The sequence below is a fragment of the Podarcis bocagei genome, assembly GCF_964188305.1.
Source record: "Podarcis bocagei genome assembly, chromosome: 5".
NCBI lineage: Eukaryota > Metazoa > Chordata > Lepidosauria > Squamata > Lacertidae > Podarcis > Podarcis bocagei.
In genome coordinates, this window is record NC_138129.1 from 22,496,282 (window position 1) to 22,512,640 (window position 16,359).

Consider the following 16,359-nt stretch of genomic DNA (forward strand, 5'->3'; position numbering starts at 1 on the left):
TGCTCCATAAGGAGCATGATCCCATATTCACAACTGCTAGGCACTGTAGAGACTTCTTAGGATAGAAACCTTATCAGTGCTGGTTGTGTATAAACTTTCTGAGCAGTCAATTATTTGTAGCGAAGCTGTGCTTTGTGGTTGCTTTTTTAAAAGGGGGGTTAAACTTAAGACATTGTAAAGGGAGGGTTTTACCTGTGGGTTCTGAGGTCTTTGGAAAGCATACTGGAAAAATGGCGAAGTGTTAACATGAGAATGGTTAGCTTTTCCTGCTCTGCTGAAATGCCAGCTATGGGTTGATACATTTGGTGTGTAACAGCCAAAGTCATGCAACTTGGGTCTAAGAAACAGTTATGATCGTTTATTTCTGCGAAGGTGCTTTCAGGTAACACTTAAGATTTCTGTCATCATTATTAAAATACATTCTTGTTAACCAAAAAAAGGGTATATAGAGAGTCTATTGGGAAAGAGTGTGTTTCTTTACAAGGTTGGATAGTATAGATACTGGTTGCAGTCATTTCTGGTTGCAATGTTCACTGCTTGGAGTATACAGTGGGGAAGGTATTTCTGATGAAAAGTTAGACATTTGCACAAAAGGAATACTCCCCCCCCCCAATAGCTCAGCTACGTAAAATTGGACTGCTTGAAAGAACTTCAGCTGTCATCATTAGCAGTGACTTGAGATTTCGGTCTGTTGTCATACTTTAGAATTTGACTCACCAAATGGGAGGTGGAGGGAAATCCACTATACAGTGGTACCTCGGGTTACATATGCTTCAGGTTACATACGCTTCAGGTTACAGACTCTGCTAACCCAGAAATATTACCTCGGGTTAAGAACTTTGCTTCAGGATGAGAACAGAAATCGTGCTCCGGCGGCGTGGCAGCAGAAGGAGGCCCCATTAGCTAACGTGGTGCTTCAGGTTAAGAACAGTTTCAGGTTAAGTACGGACCTCCAGAACGAATTAAGTACTGAACCCGCGGTACCACTGTAGTAGTGTTACAGTCTAAGAGGTTCAGAAATACTAATCTTAACGTCTGTTTGTATGCACACAATGAACTATTAAATGAAATGGTGAAGTGAACTTTCAGTAGATGTAATATGTAGTGTAATATTGGGGGGAAATGTTGGCCAACCCAGCTTCCATTGAGATTCACAAAGCCATCTTCTGTTTTTCTGGGGCCATGTGCGAAACCAAAGAGCCTCACTCTGAAAACATCTGTATTAGAGTAGAGGTACTGAGGGGCTGGGGAGGGAGGCAAATGCACAAGCTGCAGCAGAAATTGCAGAACTGGCAATGCAACGATCAGCATACCTGTTTCATTGGGATGGTTGCTAAGGAATGAATTTGGTGTACGGATTTATTTTCATGATTTTTAAAACATGACAAATTCTGCATTTTTCGATCAGTTGACGCATCTGGCATAATCAACAGCTGTGCCAAACCCAGCAGGGGCAAGCTGTTGCCTATTGGCCTATATTTGGAGATGTCCTGCTGCCTTGTATTCTGCCTCTATTTAGGCTACTAGTTTAAAGAGATGTTTCCATGCACCCCAATCCTAAATTTTTTTTACCAAAGAGTTAAATGAGACTTGCCTCCCAGTAAAGATGCTTAGTATTTTAAAACAGGGAAATTCTTTGTTTTTATGCAGTATGTGTGTGAAATGGGTCCTAAAAGGGAATTCAAGATTGATCTTCGTTTTTAGACTTTTTCTAAATCAGCTGCATTACTGAGTCGAAACAATCTCAATATTTGTTTCATGTGGTACTTGGTGCGTATGATGCTATAATTCACCTTGAGTGCTAACAGTGAAGAAGTGTGTGAGAGTGAGAAAGAACATGCTTTCCAAAACTTGAATTTGGGGGAGGCACAATAGTAACTCAGAATCAGTTGGATATGTGGTTATTTTCTGCTAACCTGCTGCTGCTTTTATGCAGTTCTGATCCACCTAACCAATATATTTGACTTGGTCCTCCCAGCTTGATCTTCTGACATTATTTGTCATGCCTTATTCCTTATCTACCTGCCCAGGTATATTTCCTCCCGTTAATGTAAGAGTGCTTCTGGATCAGACCAAAAGTCTTCTAGTTCAGCATCATTTCCCCCCCACAGGGACACCCAGATGTCTATGGGAAGCCCATAAGAAGGCCATGGTGGCAATAGCCCCTGCCTGATCATGGAGGTACTATTTAACCACCGTAGCTTGTAGCCATTGATACATAGATTTATCCTGCATTAATTTGCCAGCTTCCCTGGGTGACCCTGGGTTCTAGTAATATGAGAGAGAAAAACACTCTCTCTCTCTCTCTCTCTCTCTCTCTCTCTCTCTCTCTCTCTCTCCATGTTCTTCATAACTTTATACACCCTATCTTATTTTTATTTGGAACTAAATAGCCCCAAATGTTGCAACCTTTCCTCATTGAGGAGTTGTTTCAGTTCCTGCTAATTTTGGTTGCCCTTTTCTTAGAATCGCAGAATTGTAGACCTGAAAAGGACCATGAGGGTCACCCAGTCCAGCCCCCTGTGATGCAGGAATCTTTCACCTAATGTGGGGATCAAATCCACCACCCCTGAGATTAAGAGTCTCATGCGCTACCAACTGAGCTATCCCAGCACTTGCACGTTCATATACAGTATTTAACTCTTCATCCTTCTGCCTAGGCTTTATTTCTGCTACTAACCCTCCATTAGGCAATCTGAAACATCTCATAACAGATTGCTCATATTCCAGTAACTGCAGTTGTTTTGTCTCTTGGGCAACATGGAAACAGGGCCAGACTACTTCCAGCAAAGTTGCTAGTACACAGTTGAGAAGCTGAAATGATGGAAGAGGCTGCAACAGCTGTTTGGGGCATTGGGGGTGGAGACATTCTGAAAACAGTTTGGTTTTATGGAACAAACACTTGCATTATAAATAAGATTGCATGAGACATAATTATAGCAGTGCCAGATATACCCAATCTTGATATTTGGCTATAAACTGAAGGTCGGGGTAGAAGATATTTCAAATATTGCTTTGATTGTGCGCCTATTTGCGTTTTCTTCAGTCCTTTGGCAGTATTCTTTCCTACATGTATTACTGCCATTCCCCTCCCCGCTCCTTGCTGCTGTTTCCTGGATTGCTTACATAGGTGGCTCAGGCAAGTCTGACTGGCTATGTCATGTTGTGATGTCATCCCATTTACTACATGATCCCTGATTGGGTATGTGATGGTTTCACTGCAGGCAACTGAAGTTGAATGTGAGAAATAGGAGTGTGCAAGAAAATAGCAATCTAAATGAAAAGGCAAGTGTGTTTTTTGCAGGCACTTGTTTTTATTTTATTGCCTAAGTAGGGAACACTTTGACACTCAAATGGCATCAGTCACCCCCACACCCCAAAAGATAGTACAATAAGCTTACAACTTACATACATTTAACTTGTGCACATTCAGTTTTACATGCTTGACAAAATAATAATAATTAATAATAAATAATAATTAAAAGGGGGGCAGATGTCTGGGGGGAGGGGCTTTGGCACCCAATGTGTTTTGACTATACATATTTTTGGCTTTAGGCATTGTCCCCGGAAGGTAACTCCCACATAAATTGCAGGCTTATTGTAGTTTCAGGGCGACCTTTAGAAATGAAGGTTCTTTGCTATGCATAGTACAGAATAATAAAATTGACAGGGACTCAGTAAACCCCCAGTCCAGTGGTCTTTGGACTGTTCCTAAGAACACTTGTGTTCCTTGGAAGCTTATTGGGCTTTTTGATACGAAGATCCACTGTGGAAGGCAAAGTTTGTGGAAGACAAAAGGTTTCCGCAATTACTGGCCTCTCATTGCAATGCAATGATGATAGTGGGGTATTGGAGATGTTCTGGGTCCATTCTCTGTCTTAGCACAGGGCAATGGGGATAGTGGACGCCCCACACTCAGTATCACTCAGATTCCTCAGCAAGAAGAAAGGATTCTGTTAAAGTTGGGAATTTAAATGGATCCAGTCCAGTTGTCTGTTCCTAAAGAGTCATTGACATAGTTTTCCAAACTTCTCCTAAAAACATATAAATGCTGTTTCTACATTGGTTGATTTGTTTGTTGATCTTCTATCCTCTCCTGCTGCTGCAAAGTGAGCATGTAATGGCCGGCAACATATAATAATACAACAATCTAAAACAATGATTTCTTGTGTTCAATTTGGGGCTACCTCCCATCAGTTTAAATAATAATAATAATAATAATAATAATAATAATAATAATAATAATTTATTATTTATACCCCACCCATCTGGCTGGGTTTCCCTAGCCACTCTGGGCGGCTTCCAACAAAACACTAAAATACAATAACCTATTAAACATTAAAAGCTCTCCTAAACAGGGCTGCCTTTAGATGTCTTCTAAAAGTTTGGTAGTTATTTTTCTCTTTGACATCTGGTGGGAGGGCGTTCCACAGGGCGGGTGCCACTACCGAGAAGGCCCTCTGCCTGGTTCCCTGTAACTTGGCTTCTCGCAGCGAGGGAACCACCAGAAGGCCCTCAGCCTTCAATTGTTCTCCTTATCTTACCCCACCCTACACACACACACTTCATGTATCCCATTTCTTGAGCCTTTTGGCCTAGGATTTGTCATCTGAACACAGATGTGTTCTAGCTATTTTCTGTTTTCCTTTTCTTCTGTGAGCTGGACAAACAATTGCATCTAGTTCAAGCCTATGGTGCTGTTTCACTCTGCATAAAACTCTTTCCAGAAAGAGGCCATAGGTTCCCAAACCACCCATCTTTACTACATTACAGTAACTTTCAGACTGGGCTCAGTCCATTCTGCCTCCCAATGGGACTTGTATGTTAAGTGGGGATAATCAAGCTTGTATCCTTAATTTGCAAGAGGCTGTGGGTCTTGCTTTACTCTCATAAAATGGAGCAGATTATTGTTTTCCCTTGGACAATATAAGCCTGGTCTGTGGAAACCTTCAGGCCACAGGATGCTGAGCATTCTGTTCACTATATTAAATGTGAAGAGAAGTTGCTATTCATTCTCTTTGGGTATTTCCTTGGCTTCTTTCTATGTAATGGCCAGCTGAGAAATACAATGAAAATTCAGAGAAACAACCAACGTTCACAGCAGACATGGGGAGCCTGTGACACACTCCCCCAATGTTGTGGGACTCCAATTCCCACCAGCTTTCATCAGCATGGCTAATGATGAGGGATAATGGGAGTTGGAGTCCAGCAACTCTTGGAGGTTCACAAGTTCTCCTTCCCTAGTTTATGGAATCAAATTGAGAATGTGGTTCAAGTGGGTAAATGCTGAACTTGGCATTGTCACACAGTTCCTGCATAATGATGTCCAGCTTGCGGCATAAACCACATTTAACCATGCCATACAGGTGCACTGATGCTGCTGTTTGTGCTGACTCTAGGACTACATGGCATGCATAAGAAATAGTCATAGTCTATTATGAATTAGGCTTTTCAACTGCCTCTGTCTTGCCAAAGTTTCATTGTCTGTAGTTGATTCTTGTGCATTTCCACCTCTGCACACATCACAGGGCAACTCCTACAAGGCTGGTGATGGTCATTGTCAATTGGTATACCAGAAACAGGTCAGACTTTGACACAATAAATGTGAATTGAGTAGGCTAGTTTAACATATAATGGAGCAATTATGCAACCATGTTGCCACTTGCCAAGGGCAGTATAGATCTGCTCAGTTCACATTATTATTATTATTATTATTATTATTATTATTATTACTACTACTAAGTAATAATAAGCCTTTAAGCAGAGGCTTGACAACCATATGTCAGGAGTGCTCTGATGGTGTTTCCTGCTTGGCAGGGGGTTGGACTCGATGGCCCTTGTGGTCTCTTCCAACTCTATGATTCTATGATTCTATGATTCTATACTATCATTAAAAATATATATACCACCCTTCATCTGCAGATCTTAGGACGGCTCACATTCTCAGCATGCCAGTTTAGTAGTGTGAATTAGCCCATGGTCTTCTGACTTGACATGCCGCTGTTTTTGTCAATTCAATAATACATGGGGGGGGGGGGAATCTGTACTATATAATTCTGTGCTGAATAGTACTGCAGCTCTAGAATGACATCTTGACCACTCTGAATGTGGAAACATCTTCCAGTGTCATGTTTATGAGAGGTTTGAAACTGCTAATTAGATTTTACAACCAACAAGGAGTTGACAGCTGCCTGCCTCTGTCAAATTCAAACACATATTTCAGGAGCAAATAGGTTATTTCATTAAAAAAACCACCCTAAGTTTTCTTGCCTAGTTATTACAACCAAAACACATTTTGCAAAACACATTTTGATTGCAGGCTTTTAGTTGGTTGTAAAGGATACTTAGAGAGTACTTATTTTGATAATGACAGTGATGTAATGTGTGAAAATAGTTTAAACATCTGTGTAGGGAAGGTAAGCAGAAAAGTAATTATTTTGGTAAAAGATGTTTGAAAGCAAGCATGCTGCTTTATGCTTTCGCAAATAACTGTAATTTAACAGCTGTAAATACACATAAGAAACTGTAAGTTAAAATCATTTGAGTAATACCTATGTTTGCTTCTCTTGGTCTCGAACAAGAAATTCTACAGACAGGCATTTTATCAAAACCGTGAGAGCTGTCTCAACAAGCTCACAATTTAATTTTAAATGCAGCAAAAGTGTACAGCAAAGTACGATAGTGATGATGGGTTGAAGGAAGAAAAATGATCTGGCAACTGGGGTTGCATAACATAATGGGGACTCAATATTTTGTTTGGAAGAATAATCAGGACAAACCTGCTTCCCAGGAAATGTTTGAGGGGGAAAGAAGTGTGGTCAAAAACAACAATGATGAAGAGGCTGAAACTTTAACGCAGTGGTTGGTAAGAAATGTCATTCAAAGAAGCAGCTAGCTACTTGAGAGCTAAAAGAGAAAGTATTTCCTCTTTGTACTCACCAAGGGTATATTAATCATACAGATGCACTCAGTTGCAAATTCTATAAAGAAAAAGGTTGATTTATACCCTAAATTCCCTAGGTGGGTATCACTTCTCAATAAGAAATAGTGCCAACGAACTCCATGAACCTGACACGGTAACTTTTTGCTTGCCATAGCATAGATATGTGTTGTCTGTAAAGTCTTATTGGATGGTGTCCAATCAAATTCCATAACAGAAGTGATATGCATGCAGGCAATACTTCTCAAGCAGCCATGACTCTTTGGGAAAGTCCAGAAAGCATTTTCAAAGAGGAAATTCTCTGCTGTTTTCAGTACTCTCGTCACAGTGCATATTTGAAAAAATTGTCAGTCTCCTGCCGGGCCATATGTGACAGGCTCCTGAGACTCAAGCCTGGAGCAGGTTCTGAACATGGGACATGAAGGATTCAAGGCTAGGATTTAAAGAAAAAGAAAAAGAATTAGGATAAAGCCAACAGAGCAATAAGGGATCTTCTTGACAGCAACAGGACAAAACAGGCCATGTGATACTTCTGGTAAGCTCTTCTGAGAGCCTAGGGGGGTGCTAAAGGCAGAGTATAAGTGACTTAAATAAATTAATGAATACTTCCTGCCACCCAGAAAAGCTTTTCCTGCTTAGTTTAGCCCTAATCTCTGGTTTGAACAGCACAGGAAACTGCTGGTATGTTTTGTGAAAACTAGCCTCATCTAATTGTGTTTTCCAGCACCTCGCCAGGTGCCAGATGAAAACATTTTGAGGCCAACATGTTGTGTTTCCTTGGAGCGCTAATATACATTCTGAATTGTCAAATGGAAATGGAAAACTGCTACCTGGAATTGCCCTTAAAGACTGCGTCAAAGGCTGTATCCACATACATAAAGTCTGAGGTGTTGAGTACCTACTGGGAGAAAAGTGAAACAATAATAAGGCTACATTCATTAAACAGGAGAGGATACCAACCTCTCATTCTGGTTTTGGGGGAATGTGAGGAAGGGGAAACACATAGCCATAGACTTGCCATGGAGTCTTTATCTGGCGTGTTGCAGAGGTGGTAACTTTTGCTCCCTTTCCAGTATACAGTGCAAATCAGCTGGCTAGTAACTTACAACCAAGTCACTGTGAAGATCGGGAAACATAGGTGTGTGCCCAAACCTCATATCTCCCAGCTGTTGGCCTTCTCTTGAAGTGCAGAGGACCACAAACCCTGTCCATTTGAGCTTGAACCATTCAGTAGAGTTATAGCTGCTGGTTCAATCCTTGCTGTTGCCCAGGTGCTCTTAATACCTGGGTATGGTGTGTTGGCAGCCACTGAAATATTTTGCAGTCTAGGCTGGAGGCCAGGAATTCCCCTCTCCAGTTACCGGTACATCCAATGTCTCTGGAGTGCTTCATAGCTTGTAGTTCTCCCAATGTCTCTTGCCTCCCAAACCCACAGGACCCTGGCTGCCGGAACCTACTTTTAAGGACTGCACCCATTATAGGGACTGGTTGCCATGCCACAAGATCATCTTGGGACACCCAAGGGGCAAAATCATTGTGTGGGCGGTTGGGTTGGTTTTTTTTTATCTTGCTCAATTTACCAGGAGCCAGCTTTCCTTCTCTTGTGGAGGCACACAAGCCTCAAGCTGCTCCTGTGTGTTCTCCACACAGGAAAACACCATCTTTCCCGCCCGCAGGTGCTGGCTTCTCTTCCACTTCTTTCTGCTCCCCCTTTTCCACAGCAGGCTCCCAGGGAGCAGAGAAATCAATCAACAGCAGCTCTTATATGCTCACAGGCACCTCCAATTCCTCCTTTTCCACAGCAGGCTCGCAGGGAGTAGAGAAGTCAATTAGCGGCAGCTCCTCTACTCCATCCAGAGCACCCCTCCCCCCCCCTGTAGCCTTCAGCTACAGATTGCATCTCTTCACAGTCGAAGCCGCTCAGCTGCCCATCCACACTCTGGATCTCTCTCTTTCCTTTTAGGTAAGGGGTTGGCAAACTAAGGTCCGCGGGCCGGATCAGGCCCAATTGCCTTCAGGATCCGGCCTGCGGACTGTCCGTGGATCGGGGATTCTGTTCATTCGGGTGGCACCATTCCCCCCCCCCCGCACAATTCCATTCCCCCCCCTCTCCCTCACATACACCACGGCGGCAGTGCCTCCTCCCTCCCTCCTCCTAGCTTCTCCCCACCCTGCCTAGAGGAGGAAGGGAGCTGGCTGAGCGTCATTTTAAGCAGCCCCTATCTGGAGCCAGCCCTTTTGCGCAGCTCATCTTCCTGCTGCCCCCACCACCACCCTGGTGCTCCTGTGAGCCAGAGAGTGGAGCGGACGAGCTCCCACTGCCTACCCACAATAAGCAGTGGCGGCGGCAGCCCCTGAGAAGGTAAGCGCTGGGGCTGGGGAGGAGGACTACTTGCCCCCCTCGCCTCTTCTTCCAGCTCCCCCCTCCTGGTGCCGCTTCTCCAGCCCGCCACAAGGTCTGAGGGACAGTGGACCGGCCTGAAGCTAATTTTTTTTGTCAACGCCTGTTTTAGGTGCTATTCAGCTCAGCTCCTGGGTCACTTTTAACCCCTTGTGGCATCTCATCAGGCAAGGTTCTCACATCACATGGAGTCACACTTTTCTCTCCATGCAGACTTCTCATGCACTCTGCTTGCAGCTGCTTCATTTCATTGAACAACTGGTTCTGCTGCTCCATCCACTGCTCAAACAGTTGGCCTCGCTGCAGGGTTATTTTGCAAACATCTGGCTTTACCATCCCATCTGTTGCTGGAGTTGCTGCTGGAGCATCAACTTGAAATGCTCCATGAATGCCTTTCCTCCCTCCATCATGAATTCAGGCACACCATGTCCACAGGGGTTTCCTCCAGGAAACACAAATCCTACTTTTAACACCAGTGGTACCTGCCATCCCAATCTCTGAGCATTCTTTGAGATTCCAGGTGTTTCCAGGCATCTGGGTTTGCTTTTGGAAATGAGGCACAGTGGATACTGTGGTGTCTTGATGATATAAGGTTTATTTACACATACAGACAATCAGAGCCCACAATGGAGGGCCCTCACAGCATTAACACCCCAAAAGGGTCTTGTTTCTCTCATACCTGCAGCCTTGGATCAAAACAGAAATCAGCCATGGCTCTCTGACCCTCTGATTCAGCCTTTTACAGCCTCCAACATCACTGCCAAAACCTCATCTTAAACTCAGCTCTAAAATTCTACCTCAAAACTCTCTTTTGTCTTTCAAACTAACTGAGTTGAGGGAGGGACCCTTCCCATTTTCCGTCTGGAACAGCATCCCCTCTCTCTGACTTTGCTGACGGCCCATTACCTTTACCCGTGTCTGGTAGCCCATTTTAACATTCCAAGCGTGCATTAAATTCTAAGACCTATCAGGAATTTAGAGCAATCTGGCACCCACAAACCCTAGCACCCACAACACTATGTTGGTGCAGGTGGGGCCTTATTATTTAAGATAGCAGCCTGAATGCAGCAACGTTCCTTCCTTGTGATGTCTTTCAGTTACAGGAAAGCTAGTAGTGATGTTAAACAGTAAAAATAAATAAATCAGAAGCAGCAGTCAAGTGCACTACCTGGGATGGGGTGCAGTTGTACTAGCTGTTCTTGTAATGTTCTTGTGAAAACAGCTGGTATGGCACAATGAGACCAGAAGCTCTCCCCCACCCCCTTCTGAATTTAGCCACGCTCTAGCAATTTTATTTTTCATTAACATTGAACTACTGTTCTACCATCACCCCTTAAATTAAATCTAAGGTTGTATAGACACTGGTGTCATTGAATTATCAACCCCCCCAAGGGAACCTGCTCAAGGTAAGTGATGTTTCTCTTACTGCCCTGTCACATCACAGGTCCTTCCTATGTGCTCATGCCAGAAAGACATGGCAGCAGAATCGTATGCCTGTTTACTCAGAAGTAAGCCTCTCCTTGTTCACTGTGGTTAAGAGATATGCAGCTCCCAGTTCACTATTGCAATTCAGTTCTGCTATTACTGCTGCAGGTGTAAGAAAACTTGGTCATAATTTCTCAGACCAACAGCTTTGTCACAGCTTCAGGACCCTTTTAATCAAGGCTTTTCAGTGCAAAAGGAATCTGTAGCAAAGATGTGCAGATATATTTACTTAGAAATGACCTACCAAGAAAAGGTGAGAGCTTGTTATTGCTTTATGAACATAATACTAACTTAATTTCACAAAGCAAAGATTGCTGTGCTAGGGTTTTCCCCCCTTCTGCTCAGCCACTTTTGGTCTTCAGAAAAAAAACAATTCCCCTTGTGTCACTTTTAATTGATTCCCATCCCATTAGATCTTGTTGTCAACCTTTATAAAGGCAGTGTGCAAGGAATTTTATCAAAAATTGACTCATTGATTCCTTGAACTGATGAAATAATTGGAACTTGATATGCCCAGTGCAGCTTCTTTATAATTTTACCTTCCAGTATAATAAGAAAAATCCTCTAGGTCAGATGACTACGAATTATAATTATTGCATTTGCCTAAGTCTTAAAGCATGAGAACTGCTAAAAGTAATAAGCGAACCTCCATAAGAATGAATTTGCTTTGGATCATATCCAAGCTGTCTTTTATTTATAGAACAGCTTGTATTCCCCATTTCTGCTCCAGAAAGGAGTTGCTGTTTATATACAACCACAAAAATAAAAACAGGAGCAACTCATCATTAGAACCATCAGCAAAACAAAGCAAGACTAAAAGCAGCATCAAAACGCCCAAAAGGCATCAAGAGCACAGAAAGCCAGAGCTAACAATAGATAAGATTAAGCAACAGCAGGATCAAAAGGTTGTTTAAGAAGAAATGTCTTCAAAGGCTGGCAGAATGCAAATAGAAACAAAGTCAACCGAACTTCTTGAGGCATAAGAGTTCTACCTATGGGGCGCTGCCACAGAAAAAGCCCCCTTGCACACTGCCACCAATTTTGCCCCAGAGGGCAGTGGCACGCGTGAGATCCATCTAGTTCAGCTTTTGGCTTTCAAGTATCTGGAGTTACTTGGGATTGAGCCTGGGGCCTTCTGCACACAAAGTTTATGCTCTTCCACTGAGCTACAATTTCTCCCGAAGCTTGCAAGTGTCACACAAGCAAGGTGCAGATATTATTGCTCGTCTCTATAACCTGTTGTCAGAATTTAGCTATCAAGGCTATTGGTAGATTCATCGTCCATGAAGCTGTGTGGTCCCCATTTAAAGCTATCTACGCTAGTGATTCGGGAAGTCTTCCCATTTTTATGCACGATTGCTAGGGCTGCACCATCATCTCTGTGCTCACCCTAAAGCAACTTGATCCTTTCTGCTGTGATTCAGTGCACCCTCTGCTACAGGAACATGTGTGCAAAACTATAACACACAGGCGTTCTTAAAACATTTAATTCCTCAGTCTATTATAGAAGGATCCCATCTATTATTGTGAGATTATGTTAGCTATAAGCCGTGAGAGAACAGTTAGATTGCCCTTTCTGGTTGGTAATGCTTCTCCACCACAGCCAAAACAGGACTTTGTATCTGAGCACTAGCCTGGTAGCCTTAGGCAAAAAGAATGGCTTTCAAAGAGGGTTAGACAAATCCATGCAGGAAAAGGCTATGATCTACATCCATTGGAGGCAGTTTGCCTCTGAATGCCAGTTGCTGGGAATCACAAGTGGAGAGACTGTTGCTGTTCTCAGGTCTGGCTTGTGGGCTTCCCAGAAGAGCCATCTGGTTGGCCACTGTGAGAACAGGATACTGGACTAGGTAGACCATTGACCTGATCCAACAGTCTCTTATTTTCTTAATGGCACGCATGCAAGGGAGCAGATGGAGGAAAGAGGGATGAAGGCTCCATCCCTCCTCTCTGCTCACCATGGCAACCAAGCAGATAAGCCCTCTCCTCTGCACCAGCATAGAAATGCAGTGGACTGCTGCAATAAGGACCCAGTTCCCTATCCCATCTTCTGCCCCCACATCCCTGCCGGCTAGTAGTTTTTGATACACTAGTAACCTTTGTGGGCTGGCTTAAAAGGCTGTGGGATAGTGATAGGCTAGGGTCAAATCAGCACATGCACACACCCAGTCTGGACCCTTGCAATTGTTCTATGACACCTTCCTTTAATTTGGACTGCCCTGCTTTTTATCTGGCCCTAAACTCATCTCTCTTTCTCATGTCTCATCCAGGAACTGGGTTACTAAAGGAAATGGGAAAGGACGGATCCATCTTGCAGGAAGTGAAACCCTGCCTTCCCATTGTTTACAGCAACTTCTCTCATACATATGTCTCAGCCAAGCTTGTGCTTGATAGTAAAAAGCAACCACCATGTATATAAACATTCGTATATTGATGGGGGACAATATGCATCAGAGTTTTTAATTGTAGCCCAAAATTAGTACTGTGGCTTGGAGGCAAAAACAATGGTTTCCAGTTTCCACTATAATGCATTTGGAAGAGGTAGAATGGAGCATTTCCTGTTCCATTAAGGCTGCTGTGGTTTTTACTCCTGCATCCTGAAATGCTTTCTATTTGCATATGATTATAAGCCCGTAGATTCTCCTTGATTGACCTTATAGGGCAGGGGTATAAAAACCCAACCAAGCTGAGCAGGTGAATTCCCCACCCATCATCAGCCTTCCGGCTGCTTCTGTAATTTTTAGGAGTGCCACTTGATTAAACAAACCTTAGCATGAGTTGAAGCAACTAATTGATTTCCTTGGATCGGTTTCCATATTAGGAACAACAACAAAAAAAAAGAGTTCAGAAATAAGAAAGCATCCTTTGAAGCTGTGGGTTAAAATGCAATGCTAAATGACTGAAGGGGAGAGAAACAGAATATAGGGCACAACCTTACACTGAATCAGATAATAGGTCCATCAAGCTCAGTACTGTCTATTCTGCATTGACTGGCAGCAGTAGTTCTTTTGGGGTGTTTCAAAGCCCACCCTGGATAGGCTAGGGACATGGGACCTTCTACATGTAAAGCATGTGCTCTGCTATTCACCTCTTGCTGCCGCCCCCAAGAGAGAGGGTAGTGGGGAGAGAAAGATAAAAGGATACTTGTTGGGCCAGGAAAGAACAAAGGGCATAAAGGTGAGACTGAGTTGCTGACAAGTGTAGTAAAGGGTGACACAAATGGGGGGGAAGAAGCAGCTGCCATGGGGTGCAAAGAGAAAAGGTGAATAACTAGGAAATGTGGTGGCAGAGAGGCCTGGGGGAAGTGAAAGAGAGTGCGTACACATTATGGAGTGGAATGGAATTAAGAACCTCTGAGAAAAGTTATAACAAGCATGCTTCTTTGCACAGTAAATAACTGTCTTTGGCAGTTAGTGTGTGTGCTTGTGTTTGTTTTGTTTTTGGCATGAGACCTCTGCGTTTTGTCTCCTCCTTTCAAAATGGACCCATTGCCCTGTGAAAACAACCCAGATCTTGGGTGACATAGCATGAAACACCCGCCCACAGAATTGTTCCAAATTGTGTTTGCAATGCTTTCCTAAATAATTTGTATTTTTCGGGACACATGGAAACAAATCTAGTTGTGGTATAAGTAGGCATGCTTTCATTCCACCAGGGTGGAGTTGAGCATGAGGCTGGTGTTCCCTGTAAAGTCACGGGATTAACTTGAGTATAGACAATTTTATAATATACTGATGTGGGAAATAAGAGACTTGGCTGTTGTGTAAACCATGAGGGTCTTAATTCTTGCTCTGGACTTGCTTATAAACCCCATTCAACATTTCAGGTTATTTTTCTGCTTCTTAGATATGGCTAAATGTGTGGATCTGTTTTTATATTAAAAAAAATATTGCTGTCTGTGTGTGTGTGTGTGTACATGGATGTGTAGGGGGGAAATACTGAAGGCTTTTTTTTGCTTAACTGGTGAACTCTGCGTTGTGTTTGCTGTGTACTGCACAGTTGTTCCATTACAATGATCAGCTAAAGCATGAAGGGGGAGATGCATGCCTTCAAAATAGAGGACATTCTAGAGGGCACATGCTGGGAAATTACTGTAGACAATTACTTTTTCATGGGTGTCCACTGCCTTTTTACAGAAAGCTCTTTTCCTACCACTTGATCAATGTTAATTGGCCCTGCGTTCTAGCAGATACAAGTGGTGTGGTTAGGGTGCAGATGGTGTGGGGTTATTTATAGGCCTTTTAAAGTTTTCATCCTTAAAAGAAGGAACTAACTCTTAATGTGTTGTTGGTTTTTTTTGCATTTGAAGCAATGATTTATATATTCTGTTGAGACTTTCACCACATCCATACTCACCTGCTTTCTCTCTCTTTTTTGTCCTGCTCTTAGATCTGCCTTTGAAGAAGAAATAGACAACATCCCCTCACCTTTATTTGCATGTTCTTCAAAATTGGTGCAATATGGCACAGCGTAGCATCGCCGTGGGATTATTAGCAATGACTCTCTTATCCTTGCTGGGTGACAGTTCAGCTTTCCTGCTAAATCAGCGTCTGAAGGGAAGGTTTCAAAGGGACCGCAGGAATATCCGTCCAAACATCATCCTTGTCCTCACTGATGATCAGGATGTAGAACTTGGTAAGAGCCAGAGAGGTTTGATTAACAGTAAGAGCTTTGATTAACAGTAATTGATACAGTGCAATGGGTTTCACTTTTGCCTACATCGGTGCAGAATTTCATCTACAGTAGATCCATACCTGAGCTATAACAGTCAAACTTCCAGCCTATGAATAAACTATTGCAAAAAGGGTCCAAGTACAAAGGATCATCAAACAGTTCCTAATTGGGGGGGAGGGGTAAGAAAACTGCCAATATCGACAATTAAATAAAAGTCCTCTGCTCTATTGTTCCTTAGTAACCAGGTGTTCTGGAGTTGTTTAAGCTGAAAGTCAGGTACACCTGACATTGCACGTGACGTGCATATTCACTTTGTGCATGCTTTGTTCATTTTTGGATACGGGTAACTCACAAATATGCAGGGCTATGTCCCAGGGATCCACATACATATGCAAAAATGCACAAAGCCAGGAACATCTGGAGCTGGGCGCACTGCTTACCTGACTTGGGAACGCAGTGCAAAGGCTCTGGCAGGGTCCTAGAGCCCTCCCACCTCCTCTCCAAAGTCCTGTAAGCATATGTTAAATAAGTTACCTGTATCCAGCACTCTTAACTACTACACCATGCTCTCACTATCCAGTGTTTGCCATCATGGGATATAAGTCTCGTAAAGATAAGGGTGGAGTCTACTACTGATGCAATTCCATTGTCTACAATCAGAGTAGGGCTGTGTGCAGTGTGTCTTTGCTGAGTCAGCTGATGCACTGTGTGGAACCATGGGAAAGGAGGGATGAGTTGCAGTTGTCCTTTTGATGGTCAAAATGAAGTTGATTATGTCTCTCTTACAGATAATAACATGGAATCATATCGCACAACAAACATACAGACCCCAGCCCCGCGCACAAATAAAGGGATAAAT

The 16,359-nt window shown here is 43.1% G+C and overlaps 1 protein-coding gene across 4 annotated transcripts in view; it reads left to right on the forward strand.

The window, feature by feature from the left end:
* Positions 1–16,359, forward strand: part of SULF2 (sulfatase 2) — a gene marked incomplete at its 3' end in the record, with an annotated part of 286,332 nt that overhangs the window by 182,732 nt on the left and 87,241 nt on the right. For all 4 annotated transcript variants that reach the window (XM_081196120.1, XM_081196122.1, XM_081196119.1 and 1 more), the window contains one exon: positions 15,216–15,461. In XM_081196120.1, coding sequence (XP_081052246.1) covers positions 15,287–15,461 — 175 coding nt within the window. In that variant the 5' untranslated portion in view covers positions 15,216–15,286. The remainder of the gene's footprint in view (positions 1–15,215; positions 15,462–16,359) is intronic.